At 45.6% G+C, this 22,263-nt stretch overlaps 3 protein-coding genes across 23 annotated transcripts in view; 1 reads left to right on the top strand and 2 right to left on the bottom strand.

Moving 5' to 3' along the window:
• The window catches only part of LOC1274317 (AN1-type zinc finger protein 6), a 31,611-nt gene extending 13,445 nt beyond the window's left edge, over window positions 1-18,166 (bottom strand). For 2 of the 10 annotated variants that reach the window (XM_313417.6, XM_061648114.1), the window contains exons 1-2: window positions 17,973-18,146; window positions 11,262-11,305 (exon numbers count right to left, since the gene is read on the bottom strand). The gene's annotated coding sequence lies outside the window, so the exon portion shown is untranslated. Of the gene's footprint in view, window positions 1-4,982; window positions 10,993-11,261; window positions 11,306-16,484; window positions 17,084-17,972 lie in introns of those variants that run through there. The other 8 variants (XM_061648119.1, XM_061648117.1, XM_003436499.2 and 5 more) reach the window with 6 other exon arrangements.
• A 254-nt stretch (window positions 18,167-18,420) lies between these two features.
• LOC1274318 (translation initiation factor eIF-2B subunit alpha) lies at window positions 18,421-19,877 on the top strand. Of its 2 annotated transcripts, XM_313420.6 has the most exons (6): window positions 18,421-18,603; window positions 18,670-18,771; window positions 18,845-19,101; window positions 19,178-19,290; window positions 19,354-19,624; window positions 19,688-19,877. In XM_313420.6, exons 1-6 carry the CDS (start codon window positions 18,579-18,581, stop codon window positions 19,832-19,834), a joined length of 915 nt encoding a protein of 304 aa, XP_313420.3. In that variant the 5' UTR covers window positions 18,421-18,578; the 3' UTR covers window positions 19,835-19,877. The 2 variants fall into 2 exon arrangements, with proteins under 2 accessions (XP_313420.3, XP_061504107.1); XM_061648123.1 differs by lacking the exon at window positions 18,421-18,603 and having other exon boundaries at window positions 18,713-18,769.
• Window positions 19,878-20,010: 133 nt separating this feature from the next.
• The window catches only part of LOC1274321 (tyrosine-protein kinase Fer), a 46,475-nt gene continuing 44,222 nt past the window's right edge, over window positions 20,011-22,263 (bottom strand). For all 11 annotated transcript variants that reach the window (XM_061648102.1, XM_061648109.1, XM_061648110.1 and 8 more), the window contains one exon: window positions 20,011-22,203. In XM_061648102.1, the coding sequence (XP_061504086.1) occupies window positions 21,875-22,203 (329 nt within the window). In that variant the 3' untranslated portion in view covers window positions 20,011-21,874. The remainder of the gene's footprint in view (window positions 22,204-22,263) is intronic.

Consider the following 22,263-nt stretch of genomic DNA (forward strand, 5'->3'; position numbering starts at 1 on the left):
CAGGAGAAGGAAGTATGGACAGTGAAGAAGGAAGTGCGCCACGCGTTGATGGAACAGCATAATGGTGGATTAATAGTTCGTTCTTTGGCCCAAGTGAAGAGAAGTGAAGTGAGAGAGAAACAGAGAGTAAAGTAGAATACATACTGCTAGGAAATCACCGTCATTTAGTTGTCTCAAATGCACTAAAAACGGGCCATTTTGGATAGGAGGACTAAATTAATCAACTCTTAATTTCCCGCAAAACTGAAGGACCCGATGAGTTACTGGATTGTGTATGACATAGCAATACACACACACAAGCTCTGCTTCTCTTTCCCTTCAACACCAGGGCATCAACCACCATAAAAAAGTGCATTATGCTACACACCATGTCTCATTCCCCTGCTCTAAGAGGTGTGCTTGCTCTGCGTTCCATGTGACCCCCGGGGGGTTTGTGTTGTCGTTAACCAGCTGGTCGTGTTTTTTCCCTACTTTTTGACTCGACAGGAGGTCAACCATTGACAGATGGGCGGGGGAAAGATCATAAAAAACGTGTCCGTGTCGTTAATCCTGACATTCTGCTCTTATAGGTTTCAAGCGACAGCAAAACTACACATACACATAAACGCACGAAACCCTCTTTTTACCGTAGGCGTATACAGTTCTCGCACACATACACAGTACAGTGTTCGGTTCCGCTTTGCCTACTCTATTGCCACGTTTGGCCGTGTATAGATATGTGTGTGTGTTGGTATGGATATATTGTTTTATTCTAGATCTCTTCCTGCACCGCCCAGAAGGGTTTTAACATTGAAAATGGCCAAGGACCCCTGGCCAAAGCGAAGTGAAGAGGAATGTGTAAAAATGAAGAGAAATAGAGAGATAGATAGAGAGAGATAAAGAGAGAGAAAGAGGGAGAAATGTTCATGGTGTATGCGTTTGAACAGTTTTCCTTCGCAAAGTGAGCTAACCCGAAGAGTTTTTATGAATGTTCACGTGCGGGTGTTGTTGCATTGTGTGCCGAGGAGATTCTACAGCAGGGATCATTCGGGTTAAGCGTCTTATTTCTCGCTGTTAGGATGGTTAACTATACTTTTCCATTGTTTTTTTTTTCTTTTCTGTCAAATGCCATTGCGGGAGGTGTTCCTCGTTCGCAAGCAGGTTTGTTGAAGGACAAGGTCCGTAAGGAGCGCGGAGCGGTTTTACTGAGACGAGAGTGTGTGAAACAGTTTCGATTTCAAGAAATTCCGAGTAGGTGATTCCCCTGTGAACTGCAGCACATTAAAAACACATGGAATGAGATACGTTGGACGACCTCCCCTCGGGACAGGGCAATTCTTCGTCCTATGGGGTCTATTTGAAGGCATTCAAAAAAGATATTTAATCGTGTTATTTATTTTTTTAATTACATTTTTATAATTTTTTATAGTTTTATCAATTCTTCCAGACAATCCACAATACAAAAATAGAAACATTGTCAAGATCCCTATTTGTAATCTTCGCCTTTTACACGCTTTAAAACGTGTGTCAAGCCGTGTTTGTTTTCTTCGTCGAGTCTGGTACTTTCCCTGAGCTCGTTTACTTTTGTTCTCGTGTGTTTGCAATTGTTTAGCTGGTGTACTAGGGCGTGCGTTAAACAGTAACGCGGGAGGGAGAGATGTTATATATAGATCTAATTACAGACAGCTTTTCATACACTGACGATAATGGCGAGTTCGCGCTATGCCCACTCACAAACACACACATAAACAGTACGACGAGCGTGTCGAGTAAAAATATCCTCAAAACAGTGAACACAAGCAAAGGATCAACCCGAATCTAATTTCAAGACGGTGTGTCTACATCTGCTGCATTTGCCAATTTTAAAAGATTTCTTCAAAGATGACGACTTGGCTCACACCACACACCACATACACTTGGGCCCTTACAATGTGTGTGTGGGGAGGAGTGGAGTACAAGTAGCCTCGCGGTCAAAAACAAACGACACGTGCCGCATCCGCCACCGTCGCCTTTTGCCCCCAACCCCATCACTGTTGCCCCACGTAATGGAATTAAAGCGGCCGTGATGATAAAGAAAGGCAAGCAAAAGCTAAAGACGAACCATTACAAGGCCAACAAAGTGAGCAGCCATGCGCGCGCGTGTGTGTATTTGTGTGTATGTCGTGCTCTGAGCTCATTATCATAATTTTCCCAATATATAAAAAGGCGGAAATGAAAGCCAATTGGCCCTTGGCCTATTTAAAAATAATAATAAATATAATATATCAAAGGATGTTCCTTCGTTCAGACTTTGAAAACTATTATTAATACTTAAAATGTTTCAAAATCAGTTCCAAAGTTTCTGCTACTGTGCGCTCTAACAAGGGAAACACGCAATAGACGTAGAGGAGGGGTAGAGGAGATGGTTCGATAAATTAGGAGGAGAGCAGCAGCAAGCAGGACGGAACACAGACGTCGTCTTTACACGCGCAGCATAACAACATAGCACACGCATACAAGCGCCGGTACGTGCACACATCGTCTTTGCGTAAAATAATAACAAAGAGCAAATAGACGCACACACGCGCGTACGTTTGAGGTGGCGACAGTTTTACCGTTGTAGTGGTGTGGTGCCAGTAGCAACGGCTGTATAACAACAGTAGGCGACGTCGCAGCAGAGCAGAGTGCGGAGCAAAATGGAACAACACAACATACTGACAGATGAGAAGAAGACCGCGAAGAAGTAGAAAATACGACACACACTAGCTGTGGGCTGATGAGCTGCGATGTGGTATGGTAGGACAATTACCAGCTGATGACGTCTTTACCTCACACGCAAATGTGAATGTGAATAAGAGCTATTTTGCGTTGCTATATTGCGTTACACGACACACGACGCTCGCCAACTGCTGATGCGATCGGCCTTACGTATGCACGAGTGTTTGCTCGTGTGGTGATAATTGGAGAATGTGTGTTTTTCACTACCCCACCAACGAACAAACACACGGGGCCTCTTCACCTCCCACAAAGCCAGTCCAAGACCAGTTTTCGTGTCACATGATATGTGTGTGGGGAGCTTTTTTCTCACTCATGCATCCCTTACATCTCTTCTACACAAATCGACAGCCCTCACCATCACCTAGAGACCGAAAGATGATTATTTTTATCGCAAACCGTAGCTATTTCCCACAGCCTGGCCGGGTGTACAAAGCACAGGAAAAAGCCAAACACACGGAGGCACAATATTTTCACTTGTCATTTCCCTAAACATTGCGTATTCTAGTTGAAACTGGACTAGTAAATTTGCAAAAAAAAAGTGTCAGTGTCGCAATAACTTGAACAGCTTGACAATACGTAGCAATGAGTCTCAATGTATGCAAATGCAAAAAGTTGCGAAAGACACTTCGAAAGAAAACAATAAATCACGTATATTAAAAATAAAGCAGACATATATTTACATTGCCACATACACGCACGCGCACGCGTATCAAACGTACACTTTCTAACACGCACACACATACACAACAGGCACTCGCAACTTCACTTGATTGCAGTCGAGTTTCACCACCCTGTCCGCGCCACAGTGTGATTGCGAAGGATAGGGGGGAGGAGCCGTGCTGTTGGTGGCACGAATAAACGGGGCAATATAAATTCATCGGTCAAGGGGCGAACGAAAGTGTGACCGGGTTGGGACTGCTGGCTGTGTGTGTGTGTGTGTGTGTGTGTGTATACCACGAGTCGCAATACAAAACTGCAGCCAATTGCAGCACACACTACGGAGGGGACACGGAGGCGAGGGACGTTATCAAACACATTCTCACCGTGCACTACGGCTCTTACTTGATCTTTCCTTTTTGCGCTCGAGCTAAACGGGTGCCTTTTTCTTAATTGGATATCGCGTCGCGTTGCAGCGCAAATAGAGACTAATGTGTTTAAACGCCCGTTTTCTTCTTATTGCGCAGACGAATGTATTAGCGAAGTGCAGACAACTACTAGTCGCGCGATTTCCCTCTAAATGTGCGCAGCAAGAGAATATTTTCTGTTTCGAAATACGTTTCAATGCACTCTATACAAAACAACAACGCAACAACAAACTAATGTGAGACGTACTTTAGGGCACTTTTACAAAGGTCTATAACAGTACCACAAACACACACACACACACACAGTCACGCGTACATACTACTACTTTGCTGCTGTGGTGGCGTAGTAAATAGAAACATGTTTCGTTTGGCAAATTTGGTCTGATCAAAGTAGCAGACGGAGAGACAAAGAGGAAAAGTAAACCGTTTCACCCACTGTGCCCAGAGGTACACACACGCATTCGTCGCACACACACACACACAGACATACACACATACACGACAATGCACGTCCCGGAAGTCGCAATCCTATCTTTTTGCCGTCTAACTCCGTCGAAACACACTCTCGTCATGTGCTACCTACACCACGCACTGTGTACTACACACATACACACAAATACATATTGTCGCAGCACGTAAACGTATATACACACACATACAAACACACACACACAGGCATGCTTAGTTTGACATTTGCCCAGAAGAACATCGCAAATGGGCAGTCAATCTTCTCCCCACTACCGTCACTACCCGCCCCACTACTTCGCTACTGCTGCTGCACACAACGGAATGGAAACGAACGAAAGAGGTAACACACAGACACACACAAGAAGCAAGCGGGTGGTGGAGGAAGCGGGAATGACAAGACCTTCCACGAATTACTCCACACACAGACACACACACACACGCGGGGCTGCTGCTGGCTGGCTGCTGCACACACAAAAAGCACATGACTGATGGATGGAATTGATGGGAAATAAGCGTATGACGACAAATGGCGACCACACTCTGTGTGACTGGGGCTGCTGCTGCTGCCGTCTCACCACCGCCGTTTGCCCTTCACCCCTTCTATTGCCACCCTCTACACACCCATATTAGCCCACACACACACACACACGCACAGCGCGATGAACTTTTTTTTCCTATTTGATTATAACATACGTAAGCATAGGCGATCATCTCTCGTTCTTCAACTGATGATGCTGCAGCGGAAGGTCGTTTTATTACCATCAATTTGCCTGATGGCACAGCCACACACTCCTAGGTACGACGGCGACGACGACGGCAGAAAACAAGATCTGCGTTGGCTCTCTTGAGCGATGACGATTGAGGAGGAAGAAGGGGGCGGCTGCTCTCTAAGCACACCTATTCCACTGGTGCATCCAAGGTTGAACACAGGGCGCGCACCACTGCACAACACACCACACTCGCACACACACGAAGGCAACTCAAAGCCAGAAAAAACTGCGACCAACGCAACGGACGGGCACTGCAGCGTTTGCGTTCTTCCCGAACGATCCGAACGATTTCACAACTTGGCTCGTACTGACGGCTACACTGCTCGCCTGCTGGCTGCTACGTGAGCGGGGGTCCCCACCGTTGACTTCAAACCATATGCGAGATAGAGAGAGAGTCTGCTGCTGCCCTTCTGCTCTCGCTCTCTCGCGCTCGCTTATCCTGCGGCAGGTAGCAGTGTGCTGTCTCACTTGCGCCAAAAGGAAAGCGACCACCAAAGCCAGACGGAATTACCCAGCAAATATTTCACTCCGTTGTTGGCAGAGAGAAAACGAGCGAGAGAAAGAGACGGAGACACACACGGTTGATGAAACGCGTTTCCCTTATTCGCTTTGTTTCCTTGCGTTTCCGCGCTGCTCGAGAGTTAGAAAAACAAAGTGAGAAAGAGTGAGCGAGGTGTAAATTCTCTCTTTCCCGTCCTTTTTCTGTTTCAGCCTCCTTTGTGTTTATGTGCCCATTCTTGTACACCTCGGTGGATTTCCGTACTGAACGGCGCGGTCCCATCTCTTTGTGCGTTGTGCAGACATAAGGGGGTTGTGTGTTGTGTTGTGTGTGTCTCGCTTTTTTTTGCCTCTTCATTTTGACCGCCCCTGATCCGGAGTCCGGACGGTTGGTGGTGCAGGAGGCACCCGGCACGGTTCGGTTTATCCGTTGCAAGGTGTGGGGTGTGCGCGTGGGTGCTCTTCTCACTTCGCCAACTGTTCCCTTCACCCTCACCATGTGTCTCTTTCTCTCTCATTCCTGTGTTGGACGAGTAACTTGATTTTCCACTACGTCACGCTAAAAACACACGCACGCATACGCACATACACTCACACAGCCAAGCGGCTGCCGTGATTCAACACTTGAAGAGCGGGTTTCGGGTTATTGTGTTGCAATGCGATACCACACAACGCACCAGTGCGCAGATTAAAGCGGCACGGCGACGACGACGATCGCTGCGAGCCGATTCGTTCGATGCCAAAGTGCAAGAGGAAGAAAACTACACACAAGCGCATAGTTGTACAGTGTTGTATAGCGGACGCCACACTGATGTGTTAAGGGAAAAAAGACGCAATACTCTGCAGCGCGCTTTGGTGCGTAATTTACAAAGGTCCACGGAAATCATTGCCCAGAGCGCAAAAAGCCATCAGATTGGTTTAAATTGTTGTGTTGATAAAACAGTGTCTCGCAACGCAACATTTTTAACGCAAAAGTACACGAACCCCCCCCACGATAGCAAAAGGACACGTTACAACGTGATAAGAGTGCGCAAAATAAAATAACCCTCATGATAAAGCAATGGTCATACTGCCACCACCAACACTCTCTCTCTATGCGACCACGGGGGGGTTGAACCACACGCAATGGAAGAAAAAAACACACACACGCACTCTCGCACACACGTATGTATTCATAATAAAAGATTATTTTTCATACTAAGAGACTCCGCGAGCCTTTCTATTTGCTTTTGTGGCGACGGCGGCAGCGACGACGATGACGACGAAGCCTTACACACGGGACACGGAGGGGTTGGTGTGTTTCTACATCACGAACTTGGTGAATGTTGTTGCTGTTGATTCCATCCGCTGTCCGACCCATTAAATGGCGTCAGTTCCGGCTAATCTCCTTCCGGGCGGGTGGGCACATGAGTGAGAAGCGAAGAAGGTGGCGGAGTATCGCTTATCAAGCGGAGAAAATAGTCAATAAAAACAAAGGAAGAGAAGAGATAGAAGGAGAAGGAATCACTCCGGGGAGAAACGAGCCGTCCGTCCACCAACCTCCAGCCAGCCAAATAAAGGGATGAAACGAACAAGGAGAGAGAGAGAGAGAAAGAGGGAGAGAGAGGGGGAGGGCGATAACAGCGGTTGGCGGAGACGCAAAAACAGGTTGTGACGCATAAACCTTCCAGCAAAGCTAATGCGTGTGTGTGTGTCCAACCGGCCGTTGAGCTAATGAGAATCATTAGTTTGAGACAAGGACGGGCGCGTCGGGGGCTCTTGTGGAAGCAAAAATAGCATTCAATACATTTTCCCTGGAGATCCATGTTTTCGATGCTTCAAACTGTCACAAAAAAAGGCTTAAATCAACCCACGAGCCCTTGCGAAAGGTTTCCAATGAACAATGTTGAAGAATTGGTTCGCTTAAATAGCACAAAATAATTGTTCAAAAAAGTTGGGCCTCCAAACGAAGCTACACAGAAAGAGCTGACCAAGGGCAATCCGAATCCACTCTCAAAAGGGTTCATCACACTCACAAGTACAAAGATAAAGATCCTGTTTAGTTGGTCGAGAAACATGTTCAGAAACCGAATGATTCACATGTGGGAGGAGTTTTGAATGTAACCAAGGCGGCGATAAGATAAGCTAAGCTCCCAATCCCCCGAGCCGATAACAACACGTAATACGATTCTTATCTTTTCGTGGGATTGAAGAGAGAAATAATCATTTCCCTCACGAACCGTCCGTTTTTCCCCATTTTTCTTAATGACGTTCTACGGGGAGGTCTTGCCGGTCTTAAAACGCTTCCTAGACTTATTAAGTATCACAGCAAATCGAGAACTTGTTAGATGTTGTGGGACGGGAGGACAAACACGCCTGGGAAATAATTTTCATGGAACCATTAATATAAATGCTTCTAATTCTTATCACCCGCTCATGTTGCCACTTGTATTGAATTTTGTATTTCAACTTTTCTAAAAAACAAACTTTCTATTTAGAATGATAGCAGTAGATCTTATCTCAAGACTAGAGTTTTATAAAATATTTTCTGCATTTTGTACCTGTTCACTCGATATTTTTTTGATTAGATTTAGTTTAGACTAGATTATTTTTTTAAAATAAAACTAGAATTACGATGGTGTGTGTGTGTGAGTGATATCTTAATAACAATTTATCAACAAACGTTCATTTTATCCGCTAAAAACCACAAAACCACATAACAGTTGCCCTTATCGCTCTACTGCACGGTAACGAGCGCAAGCAGTTAGCAGTAACTCGGAAGCTGCAAAAGATGAGGTTAATTGCTTAAGTGCTTCACAAAGGAAACCCATTCTTAGCGCTTGATGATCCCGTCATAGGTTGTTAAGTAGGACTGAATAAGAAATCATTCTCCTCATGCCTGGGGTTCGAGGACAACGCAACGAACGAACGAAACCCATCCAGCGCATGCAGAAAGTCAAAATTAACATTTGCTTACAGAAGAAACCCCACAAAAAAAAAAGCAACATCAATACCATGCGGAACAGGAAACTTAAAAATTGCGTGAAAAAGCATGGAAAAATCATTTACTCGTCCACAGGAGGAGGAGGAGGTAAGAAGCATTTTGTTCGGTGTCTTTCTTCCGCAGCGGCGAGTCCTTTCGCTATCCAGTGGATCACACACAAAGGACCTTTGTTGGTTGGTCGAGGGAGGTTTCGCACTACCTACCACTACTACTACTACAAAAAGTGCCCAATGGTTGCCTCTTTGGATATGGTCTTTACTGCTACAAGACCGATTTTCCCTTGCACGAGACAACGCCCAGTGGGATGAGATGCTTTCTTGTCTGCTGAGTATAAAGGATGTTGCGGCGGCGTTTGGACAGTGAAACAGAATCAACAAAACCTTTAACCTAACGGACACACTGTGGAGAGGAGCACACACATACAGCACTAGGGATACGGTCTAACGCTCCTTTGTCGCAGGTCATGGTCGGTAGTGGCGCGCACGTGGGAGAATGGTAGCAATTTTCTTTTAAAGAGATAAACAAGACAAATTATCGTTTAATGTTTTAGATTGCATTACAAAGAACAGTTTCGTTTAGATTCGTAAAATCACAGACACATGAAAATTCCACCATGAAAAGGAGGAAGAATCCCTGGAGCAATTGTACCGACGAAACCTACACATTCAATTTACATCAATCAAAGCAACCCGTTCTTAAGACCGTCTAATGCGACTCTGGGGCTGGCAGTAGTGCTAGTCTTATTTACCGCGTTCTGCCAAGTGATTGTGCAGTGGAACGAAACGAATATGGCCGAACGGTATAAGCATGATCGATGGAGCAAGTAACGCAAATTGAAGACGGCGCGCGCGCGGGGAATTACGGAGCAAAGGGTACAAAAAGGCAGCAAAAGTAAAGCGTACACGTAAATCGCTCGCGCTCGTGCCGCGAGGAGAGTGTTAGAACAGAACACAAGCGCAAATGGGGGAGATCGAGAGATCTTCCGCGCAATAAACATCCTCTGCTGCGCAAGCAGCATGAAAATGCCCCCGTCAAAGGAGGCCGAAGTAGGCGGAAGACTCAGTGATCGCGGACTCGCGGTACGGAAGACTTGGGTCATATGTGTGTATGCGAGTGTGTGTTTGTGTGCGAGAGTTTGTGACTTTGTGCAAGGTATATAGAGAGATGGATAGGGGCACCGCGTAGACGGCCATCACTACTACATCCACACCCCGCAGAGAGACAAGGGAAACTATTTGCTACGCAAGCTTTTGTAGGACGTCTGGTTCGTCTGTCAAGTTATGCTCCCCACCCCACGGGTCGTTGAAGCCACCACCACCACCACCACTACCACCAGGGAGAGATACTGGTTGGAGCGCTGTGATGGTGTGTTTTTTTGCTCTTCTGCTCGAATGCTTCGAACAAAAACCAGCTGACAATTTGCGGAGAGTGTCCAGGTCGAGTAGAGCGGGAGGCAGAGGACAGGTTGTGGTGCCCACCACGTTCCAAGGGAAGAGAGTGACTACGACGTGCGGGAGGGGGTGATTCCTGTCCCTTCTTTTGTGTTCTGCACCATCCGCGCAAACAAAACAAATGCTCTCTCGCGCACCACTCTCTGGCTGGGTGAGCGATAGAACGACTACGACTACGACGACATACACACACGCCCATCACCATCACTACTGGTACTCTAAGGGGGCAAGATGACCTTAAAGTGAGCGCAGAAGGTGGTGCTGTGCTGCGGCTACACCAACTGCAGCGCGCTGAAACGCACACAAAAAGCTTACTAAGCAAACAAGCTTCCCCGCTCCACACGACCGACGAAGAGAAAGAAGAGAAGAGCGAGCGTTTTTGCTGCCCCACAAACAAATATGCTGCTCTTCCACAGTGGTACCCCCCTCAGGCTGCTTCGCCAGTGGGGTGTTTCGCCTATTTTCTTACCACCCCTTTTCTCCGGACCAGGAAACACCCAACCACACACACACCCCTTACACCCCACCGATCAGGTCGTGACGCGCGTGTGTTGTTCTTGGTTGAAACGTTCAAGAATAGGCGAAAGAGATGGGTAGTAGCGCCGTTGTGTGAATCCCCATTATGGTTATGAGTGTGGTTGTGTTGTGGTGAGGTAGTTTTATGTGTATCGCAATTCAATCACAATACAGTTGCAAAAAACAGGCCTAACAACAACCGTCGTGACACTTGGTGTGGGGTGGGTGTTGGAGCGTTGTGCTATTTAGTTCCAATTCCCTTTTTTCTTCTCGCTGGCATTTTTCCTACATCGCTAGGGAGAAAAGCTGCCTCCAACACCACCACCGATAGGCAGGCACAGGCAACGGAGAGCAAATGCCTTCGATCGACCTTGCTTGGTTGCTGCCTTTGCTCCTACCCCATATCATGCTAGCTTTTTTTTTAAGCCGTTAGACCACATACAAAAACAAGATCTCTCAGGTCACCTCCAGACGAGATCTCGCCACCAACACCACAGAAACGGCGCAACGGGTATATCTTGTCCAGCGGAGGGACCGAAGAAAACCAGTCGTCGTCGGTTTTGGTTTGTTTTCCGCACTCTAAACGACAATTCTAGAGGTACGGGGTTGGCTACGACTGCTTGCGGCAACAACACTAAGCCAGCCAAATGCCGAAGAATGCAGAGGTTTCCGTATTTTTAGGTCACACACCCCGTTCAGGAAGGTGGATTCGACTGTTGATTAACTATCTTAGCATAAGCCATAGCTTTCTTACCGTATAGAAAATGTCAACCGGGGAGAATTAGAGTATGAAGGGATCTAAGAAAAAGGAAGAGAAACCAAACCAAGAAATCATTTTAGTATTTTTGAAGTTACTGTAGAAACATTCGTAAACGTTGGAAATAATTTTTACTATATAATGGAATGTAAATATTTTCCAAAACAATTATTAACTTCTTTCACTGTCAAAGCATTACATGCAAATGCTTTTTCTGTGCAATATTGTACTGCATGGATGCACGCGTAAGTAAAGCTGTGCTGTGCTGAGGACATCATTATTTACCCTGACCTTGGTCAATAGCCGTGTTATTATTCTTGGGGTTCGCCGTCGCGATGGGGTTGTTTTTCCTTCCATCAAGCACACAGGTCCATGTGCCGATGAAAACGGATCTGCTTCATAGCACACAAAGTGTACAGTACTGACACACAGGGGGTAGTGCGAATGATCTCTCACGTCTAAACGTATAAAGAATTGTTTTACATACAATAATTAAAGTATTGCGAAATCGCAATTGTTTAAATGACACAATCTGGTAGTAGTTAGTATCAGAGCCTATTTTAGTGCCGTGTTATGGGTCCAGGAAGTGAAACAGTCACATACATGTAACATGACTTCATCACACACCAACCAATTCGTGACAGTCGCAACGATATCAATTCGTGCAGCGGACACCGCGATCGTGCCTCCGGGCGCGCGATCGAAGGTGATCAACTGATCAAAGCCCCAACACGATCGGAGTGTGTACCTATAGAAGCGAATTCGTTATCCAAAACATACGAATATGGCCATCTTCCTGTTAAGGGGGAGCGGGTTTAACGGTACACGACACAACGGAGCACGGACCTCAAACGTTCCCTTTTAAAATCCTAGCCAGGAACTACAGCTCCTTCAAGGACCAACACACTCCACCAGCCTGGAAACAGTGTGGCGGAACAGATACGAGCGATCGGGGCTAGTTGGCGCGATCGCCCCCTACTCTCGTGGCTAAACGAGAATGTGAATGTTTGTATTTTAATATTCACACCACCTCGCTACCACGCTGTCAATGTTTGCTGTTTTGTTTAGTTAGTTGGTAGGCTCATCCTGTTCACCCTCCTTCCTTCCTGTATCTAATGCTAAAATAAACGCAACTCATTTATTTTACACGGAGCTCGCATATATAGGTACCGTCGACGTTTGCGACCAACACAAAGGCTCTGCCAATAACGCGGAATTACTCTGCACTGTATAACCTCTGAACAAGAAATCCCGTGTCAGCATTAAACCGATTTTGGCAACATCAGCACGGATCAATCCTTCATTATTTTTTTTTGAGAACGCAACGAAACCCCCGTCATTCCAGTGGTGCCGGTTCGATGCATGTTTCGGCGGCAGCATTTTTGTTCTCTTCCTCTCTGCCCCTCGTTTTCGATAATAAATGGAAAAGACCTTCAAAGTTCGTTGAATTCTATTCGCTAGACGATGCGTGAATGCGCGAGCTGGCTGCTACGCCATTAATAACAAGCATACAAAAAAAAACCTCCAAATAACATCCTTTACGCTTTTTGGAAGAGGAGAAGAAAATGGAAGAAACCGCATTCTCCGTGTGGTTGGTTTTAGTTGAATGTGTAGGGCAATCCCACGCAAATAGAAGTGTTTGCGGCAATAATGGTGGTTATAAACCATCGCTGAAGAAACCGTATCAGTCTCATTTCATTTCAAAACTAATCAAATAAATACGTTTGTATAAGCATTAGAGCAACAGTTTTATGTTTGTATACTCTAAACCATACAGATATTGAAAACTCCAGAAATGTTTGAAGTAATTCATGCTTATTAAAATTGCATTTACTAAAATCACTAGGAACGTTTTTGTGAGAAGGAAATATTATTCACCACTATATATGTGATGGCTCTGTACATCCAACGATCATTACCATTATGGAAGGAAGAAGTAAAAAGCAACGGATCTGCTGAGTCAGCATCACATCTCGGACTTTTTACTGACTATTATCTGTTGGTATATTAATTCCTACGATCTTTTACACTTCTCTGAAGAAGATTTATGTCCAAAGAGGTAGAACAAGTCATTCCGCAAACGGTCGTCTCGATCGACAGTAGTGTTTATTGTGGAGTACCATGCACCATCATTCCACTCAGTGAAGATCTAAATATTTATAACGCTTCAATCAGATAGATTTCTACCAACTTTTTCTTCATTTCAGAGACCCAAAGCTGGGTAAAGTACAGGAGCAAAACTAAAAATGAAACAAAGATTTGAAACATATTAACTTTTCACATAAAGAAGTTTATTTCTTGCCTTCAAGATTGCACTGCCAACATAATTCAGCTTGGTCTTTTTTCCTTTCCTGCATTTCCCCAACGACTGCAGAAGGATGGAAGGAGTAAGCAAGACCTTGAACTTTATGAGCAGAGGATGTGGTAGAAATTATTTTATTTTATCTCACACCAATCCTTCATTCGCCGTGCATCTCTGCAACGCTTCATCATGGTTGACTGACCGGATATCTTCTTGTTTTTGCGTATTCTGCGCAAGATTCGCTGCTTCTGCTGTACGTTCTGCAGCAATATATTAATTTCCGTGAACACACAAACAACCGCCCAAGCCAGTAGCTTTTCTTTCGCGTATGAAGTTACGGGTTTCTCTTTGTGTCAGAGTTTCGAGAAGCGAAAGCACTGCAACAAATGTGAACGCACAGGGCAAACAATGTGAGAGACATGTTTCTTTTAGGCAAAAAAAAAAAGAAACACATAAAAACTGCATCTTTGCGGGGTGCATCCTGTTCTCAAAGTGAAGGTGGCGTGCATATCTGTAAGAGAGTGTCAGTTGGTGAATGGGCAGATTCTGCTGCTGAGATTGCTATTATAATATGGCACGCGGTTGCCTTGCTCGCTACACGATGTGCATGCACGATTGTTCCTGGCAGGCCATTTGTTCAGTAACGTTCGCCAACACGCGTATCACTGGCGCTTGCTTGGATGAACAAGTTTTGACGCGATGTCAGAAACATAGATTTGGGTGTAACACTTTTCGCGTGGTGCCTGTTTAATGGCAGAACAAAACAAGTGCACGGCCATGTGTCTTATGGCGATATGGATAAGGTGTATGCGTGTGTGGATGACGCTCATTCCCCGTACATTACCACCCTTCCACTATCAATCGATGTACATCATATCAGGATAATACATATTACAATTCAATAGGAGCGCTTTCTAACAAATGAAAAAAAGTTTCCCGTTAATTTTTCTTTATCCTTGGCAACGCCACATCACGAAGCAACAGCACGTGATGTTGTACAAATGGACGGTAAATGGGAAACACGAATGTTGCTATCAAGCTACACTTCTTGCTTGCGTATATTCATCCGTCACCCTGTGCGTTTTATATTTGCACGTGTCGAGACCTGGACGGTTATGCGTGGCCACGTGCGTATGAGGGTTGACATTTTATTCGAGCTCCGTTTCTCTTTATCCATGTGGCATTTTTTGCACAATATAACGAATGCGTCAGTTCATAAAATAAAAATGAAAAAAAAATGCTTTCATGCAACACGTTAAAGTTTACACTTTTATGTAATGTAAAAAGGTGCCACCACCTTTGCTATAGCTAATATGTGCCCAGAAATGCCCACACGTTACGAAATGAAGAATGAATCCACAGTCCATAGCACACATATACACGCTGCTGCACATTTGCTGTCGACACGTGATCCAGGGGCAAGGCCAGCCTGGCGATGGATGCATTGGCAATGTGCAATATCACAGACTGCGGATGGCGTATGCGCTCGTGTCTCTTTGTTTGTGTGTTCAAAATAACAGGTGCTGAGCGTAGGGGACGGTAAACCTTATCAGTATGCAATTGATTTGCTTTCTGTCCTAATCAGAATGCAAAGGGAACGTGCGTAAAATAAAACTATCGCTGCACGCTTTATCAATTCTCTGCTCTTGGTAATCATTCAATTCATGCGTGACGATTACAGTATTTTGCAACAACAATCTCAACGAACAAACTGATACTTTCGTAGTGAGTACTTAGTAGTTCGTGCTGCTAGACGGGGTTCAAGTCGCACATTGATTTTATTCCACCATTCACAATGACGCAGCAGTGTGCTACATTTGGCTTGCTTGTTTCAGCTAGCGACACACACATCACCAGCCAAACCAGCAGCGTAGATAAGAGTGAGGTTTGGATTGGCCTCTAGGTAGGGTAGGTATGACGCGTTTGCCGTTAGCCTTTCGTCAACGTACTGCCGCCCCGCTCAATATCAAGAGCAATTATTTAGTCCGCCAGCTGAATGATCTAAAAATACAGGAAAAAAACATCTTCGAAAAGCTGTGGCTTCTGGTTCAAAACCAAAACAGCATTTCGTTGCATTATCACAAACCATACAAAGGGAGAGACCACCAAGCTATCGCTGGTCGAGAGGTGAGGATGGGGGACTCACACCATCATCACAAATATTGAACCCAGCTTATGCTGCTCTCTCTAGGCCTTTCAGACGGAGAACTGCTCTACGATGGCTCTGCTGTTATGTGTTTTCGCTTTTTTCACGTTTCGCTCTTCAACAACCGCCGCCCCGCTACGACCTCGCGCTCCTTGTTTTTCCCACACAACACACAGCCGAACGCTATTAAATCAGATAACGAAAAACGGTGTCAAGTGGCGCGCATGTCCCACCCAACCTTAGGCACCAATCGCTGCCACACACAAACACACAATCGCGCCGTGCACACATAGACACAATAAAGTGTGGTTTTAATTTTTTCGTTTACAGTTTTCCTTCGTTTTTCTTGTCCTTTGCTAAATGAGTTTGATACGTTGGTGGCAAAAGTTAAAAGCTTTTTTAAAACAAGATTTAAAACACTTTAAGGCAGCATAAGGCATTAGGTCCTGTCGTTCGATGCATGATATTCTACAGTCCCGTTATGTGAAACTGTAAATTAAAGCGGATGTACGCATTCACATGAGCAAAACCACAGCATGCAGGTACGATATAAATTTTCCTTTCTAATGTTTTTGCTACCTATACAGTCCCTCAGGGTCTACAGTTCCTTCAAAAGGAAAAAATTACCAACCGTTTCACAAGTCTCAACAAAGCTGCACAACAACACACTTTCTATAAATTACGAACTTCAAACTTGAATCTTCGACTCAGTTTTTGTTACAACCACCACACATAAACACAGTCACACTCTCCCTCGTTCGCTCTCACTTACACATACACAAGCGCACACCAACCTGCTCACGAGCGCACGCAACACAGACACTGCTTGCTACTCTTTGCTACCGCAACAACACGCACGCACACACACACACGATTAAGGAAGCAGATGGGGAGTGTGTGCGCTTACAGTTACTTTACACACAGGCGTATTCACGTGCACACGGTAGCAGAACGCAAGCGTACTGTTGCCTTCCACCGAGAGGGCGATTGGGCAATGAGTGTACGACGAAGGCAGGAAGAATCAGTTGCACAATTTGTTGATTTATGTGTGGGTGTGTATGTGGTAGTACTTTGTTTGTGTTGCACTCACGGATAGAAATGAACGTACAGGCGCACATGCACACACACACACATCCGACTGGTGGTTCGACAGAGAGCTTTGCAGCACATTTGACTGATCCTTTACACAATCGCTTGCACCTGCAGTACCGAAAAAGATAACCATAATCGGAAGCAAAGGAGCTTTGGAAACCTTGGAATACCGATGGCAACGACAGTCCAATCGTTTAATACGCCTTAATGGTAAAGGCGTGCGACGACAAAAAGATGAACAGATTTCGAGAGAGTTCTTGTATTTAAAAATATTGTTGATTTACCTGCGAATGAAAGAGAAGAGTAATAAGTTGATTAATAAAATGACAATGGAAGATCGGCATATTATTCTAAGAACATTAAAAATCCTCTTCTACAAAAAAAAAGATACATTGCATGTGCTGACGACTTTTGCTGACGCAAGCCTGCCTTCTGGGAGGGTAGCGATCCGTAGCAAAAACCATAGCAACCCACATTTAACCTTTGGTTATCGAGCGTGCTTTCTGGTTGTGACGATGTTATGAGCTAAAATATTACAACCTAGGCAAACTAGCTAATCGCGAAAAGTTGGCTTACAACACCATTGTGGAAGTTGTTTTTCTTGTGTTGTGGCTGCCACACAGCGTGAAGAAGAGGGGAGAGAAAATATACAAATGGACCAGCATATTCGATTAATGCCCGTTACACGCAACGTGAGGAAGCAGCACAACCGTCACTCACGCTGGCGTTCGCTCTGTCACTCCCGTGCTGTGCAATGGCACGGCTGTAGACAAGGAACGTGGTACGGGCGGTGGAGAGGATGACGAATTTTTCTCGCTCGACGGGAGGATGTTGCAAAACCACAAACAATATATCGCAATATCGTCAAGGTGTACGGGGCAAGGAAATTGGAGAATTTTCCAGCCACACTCCAACCGAAACACACCAGCCATCGCCCGTGTGCTCGACACAGTTCGTCCAAACCAAGGCCGCCTGTATCGTCCTTGGTGGAAGGTAATGGAAAATGATGTGTACGCCTTTGATCGCGAGCCACAGGCCGCCATATTGAAATCGACTTCACGTATTCGACGACCCACAAAATGGTTGGCGAAGGCGAGGCGAGCTTTCTTGCGAGTGCCTTTGGGTGCGTTTGCTCGCGTAAACCACAATGCCTACCGCTTGTACGTACCTTTGCTGGTTGGAGGAATTGGAAATTGATATCAGCATACGATCCAAAACGCAATTTATTTGATGACACGGCAAACCCGAGCACAAAACCTTCCGTCCACGAACACTGTCAAATTTTGGATAAACTCGCTGCTGTCGTTGACAGGTTAACACCAACTTCGCAACGATGTAACGCAGCGTAACGCCACGGGATAAATCCCAAATAACATTTTTGCGCTCCGTAACGGCGCTGTCAGGCGATTTGACACATTGTTCGAATATTTGGTTCAGTTACTTTTGCTTCAACGAAAATGACGATGAATAAAATGTAAATTATTACTAATTTGCATCAGTAGATTGTTCTATGAAACATGCACAATGCGACGAAGGCCAATTTATTTTGCATTTCCATGGTAAAAAGCGGTAGAAAACGTAACGACACTTGGCGTTCGACGGTTCGAAAACAATAACAAATACAAACCGCTGTCAAACGCTAAACAACACGGCAATATCCTTGCCACATTGTGTACACAGAATTTGGTGAAATTCGTGCTACATTTCTGCAATTATCCCATCAACCGCATTGGGCTGCTCATTGGATAGTACACCAACATATTAATACCGCACGATGAAGGAAGTAAACCAGCAATTTGGTAAGTGGTGACCGTAAGTTCGTTCGAAAACAGACACTGATTGTTGGAATCGTTTTCCCACCGTAGATGTGGCCACCAATTTCGTGGGCATGCTTGAAAAGGACGATAACATGTCGCCCGGCATTGCGGCCATAAAGACGCTGCTAATGGTGCTGGAGAAAACGAAGTGTAAGTTGCGAACCTTCCGGCCGAAAGCGGATTTGCACGTCAGCACGTCAACAAAACTTCTTCCCCTTTGCAGTCGATACGGTGCAGGAGTTTCATTCGACGATTCAGGCGGCCGTGGGAGCTATGCGCAAAACGGACAAACCGATGACGTCGGTCGTCTCCGGGACGGAGCTGTTCTCGCGCTTCATCACGCTAGCCAAGTTCGACGACAAAACGATGGACGAAGTGCGGGAAATCATGTTGAGCCGCGGCAAGATGTTCCTAGAGAAGCTGCTGGAAAGTAGGAACGTGATTGCCAAGCAAGCGATCACGTTTATTAGCGAAGGATGTGTAAGTAGTCGAGATGAACGTCCACAAGAGTCGATTTAACCTTCTGTTTCTGGGGTGATGGGTTCCCATTTTGTAGCGCATCCTAACACACGCACGATCACGCACCGTTCGGGAGGCATTGATTTTGGCGGCCCAGAACAACAAGCGCTTTCACGTCTTCGTAACACACAGTGCGCCGGATCATCACGGGTAAGCATGAGCTGCATGCACAAACGGTGCCACCACTGATCCAGGTTTTGCAATTTCCTTCAGTGAACAAATGGTGTCCGAGCTGGAAAAGGCTGGCATCGACTGCACACTGATTCTGGACACGGCCATCGGATACGTGATGGAAACGGTCGATATGGTGCTGGTCGGTGCGGAAGGTGTGGTCGAAAGTGGCGGCATCATCAACCGCATCGGCACGGTAACCATGGCCATATGCGCTCGCGAGATGAAGAAACCGTTCTACGCGCTAGTGGAAAGCTTCAAATTCTGCCGTCTGTACCCACTCAACCAGCGCGATCTACCGAACGAATATAAGGTAGGTTTTGTAGAAAAAAAAAACGGATGAACTGACGCACTGATACGCTGATTACCCTTGCAGTACAACCAGAAAAATTTAAAAGACACAGCAAAGGTGCACCCGATGGTCGATTATACACCACCAGGGTACATTACGCTGCTCTTTACCGATCTCGGCATACTGGCGCCGTCCGCTGTTAGTGATGAGTTGATTAAACTGTATCTGTAACTAATGATTATCAAAAGAACAACAGCACATCTTACACCGTTAACCCTCTGTGTTCGATATGTTGAGAGTATAAACGAAATAGAAAGAAACTTTCCTACCTACCTAAATCCCAATCCTTTCTTTCAAATTTGACGACCATTGCCACTCTCCAACTAAACAAGCAAACGAGTTGATGGTTTCATTTTGAGCTTGTACGTTTAATGTATGTAAATATCGTGATATTCAACTAAGTCGACACATTCTGCTCCGTATAAGTTGTGTACATGAGTTAACTGCGAGCGAAAGAACGAGAAAAGAGACATTAAAGAGAAAGCGAGCCGCGGATCGTTTGGATAAACGATGTAATGTATGTAACATAATCCTTTACGTGTCTTTTTGCGTGTATATAAGTATGTTGTGTGTACAATATCGTCGGTGTATATTTGGATCGCGTAGTGATGTGCCTTTTAGAACATAACGAATCACGAAAGCGCTTAACCTGTTACGCCACGCTACATGAGATGTGTGCTTTGAGAATGAGAAATAGTATTAACTGTAGTAGTAGTTGTAGTTGTAGTAGTAGTAATAGAAGGAGGATATTGGAAACCATCGTTCCAGTTACGAGAGTATTCGTATCTGTTGTTTTTTCTTCCCCCCCCGGTCCGATTGCATTCGCTTAAATGCTTTTGCGAGTTTTGATAACGCTGTTTAGCATAAGGATGCACATGGCGTCGTTCCTGCTCGTCGCGTGTTTTGTGGACGCTTCTGTGCGCGTTAAAAGATGTTTTAAATCTTACGCACCGTTGTAACATAAAGCGGGTACGCTGCTGAAGCTGAGTGAAAGTGTGCTTTCAATAAATAAAAGCACTTTGGAACACACACAAACACCTTTTGCACGCTGCTGCTGCAACAAGGATAATATTTCTTTTGATTTTTGTTCACTACTCTAAGCTATCTATCTTCCATTGCACTGCTTCGTCTCGTTTCTGTTCATTTCCCGTTTTTTTCTCTCTCTATTTCTCTGCTCTATCTATGTTCTTTTGATCATTTAAAAATTCCCGTTCCCCTCCCCCCCCCCCCTCATCGAATCATCTATCACACATGAATATCTCGTTCGCATCCTGCCCATTCCCCCGCACAAGGTTTCCCGTATTTGATTCACTGTACGTTGCTGTTAAGATTCATGCTCAGCCATTCTTGTCTACGTTCACTCGTCACTCAACCACACATTGCAACATTTACACTTTCTTCCACCCTAGCTATATAGTTAGCCCTACGCTGTTTGACCACAGTTCGCAACATACCTTTACATACATATTCGATTAAAATACGAATCCCACCATGTCCACCTGCCCATTCACACACACACACACATCCCATATGCCCTTTCTCGCTTCTATACTATACCTCTATATTTGTGCTGTGTGCTTCGTTGTCAGCTAATTTAAATGTAGCTCAACTAACCACTAACCTAACGCAGTTTGTAAACGCTTGTCCAACACATTCCTGTACACAGGATCAGGCGGTGATCAGCTAGTACGGTCGCCCCTGCACGCTGTCCTTGTTCTTTTGCTCTTGTAATGTTGCTCTCGCTATCTATTTTCCTACCTTCTTCTAACTTTGCATCTACCATCTTGTTCTCTAACTGTTTCCATCTACCGAAAGCACCTTGTTCTTAGAATATAAGTATAAATGTTTCTTGCTGTTCAATTGCACTCGTGTGGTGTCATTTTGCCATGCCATCTCCATCGGCACTGTTCTGTGTGCGCTGTCTGCAACGGCTCGTTGTCTAATGCAATGTAAAGCTAAATGAAAAGCTGTTTTGCACTGGCGGAAGGCTTGATAGAGATGCACACCATCATATCGTATCGTATACCTCTCGCGCACACAAGCGCCACACACACACTAAGCGCCATTAGTAGCGTTGAGTAAACGTTGCAACATGGTCAGCCCCTCACTCCACAGCCCCCGGGCAGCTGGCCATCCACCGCCGGTGGCTGCTTCCTTTGCCTTCAGCGGCATGATGTTCCTTTCGTCGTTGCGTTGTGCCACCGGCCGCCGTCAGTCCTTGGTGCAGAGCAGCAGCGCGTCGACCACGCTGCAGATCTCGTCAAAGTGTGGCCGGCTTTCCGGCTCGTACGACCAGCACTTGAGCATGAGCCGGTACATCTCCGGCGGTGCCCCTTCCGGTGCCGGCATGCGGTAGCCCTCGTCTATTCGCTCGCGTGCCATCGAGTTGCTCATGCCGGAGTAGGGCGTGTCGCCGCGGCTAAAAATTTCCCACACCAGTATCCCGTACGACCAGACGTCGCACAGGGAGGTGTACTTGCCGAAGTTCAGTGCCTCCGGTGCGGTCCACTTGATCGGGATCTGTTTCATGCCTCCGGAAACTGGAAGATCGAGGGGGGTGGAAACAAAAAGAGATTAATTGGATAGTCCGTTCATCGCGT

The sequence above is a fragment of the Anopheles gambiae genome, chromosome 2 (genome assembly GCF_943734735.2).
Source record: "Anopheles gambiae chromosome 2, idAnoGambNW_F1_1, whole genome shotgun sequence".
In the NCBI taxonomy this organism is placed as follows: Eukaryota; Metazoa; Arthropoda; class Insecta; order Diptera; family Culicidae; genus Anopheles; species Anopheles gambiae.

Coding starts and splice junctions, on each gene's coding strand:
- LOC1274318 (XM_313420.6), top strand. CDS start 18,579: ATGAAGGAAGTAAACCAGCAATTTG. Junction 18,772..18,844: donor GGTGCTGGAGAAAACGAAGT/GTAAGTTGCGAA, acceptor TCCCCTTTGCAG/TCGATACGGTGCAGGAGTTT. Junction 19,102..19,177: donor CGTTTATTAGCGAAGGATGT/GTAAGTAGTCGA, acceptor CCCATTTTGTAG/CGCATCCTAACACACGCACG.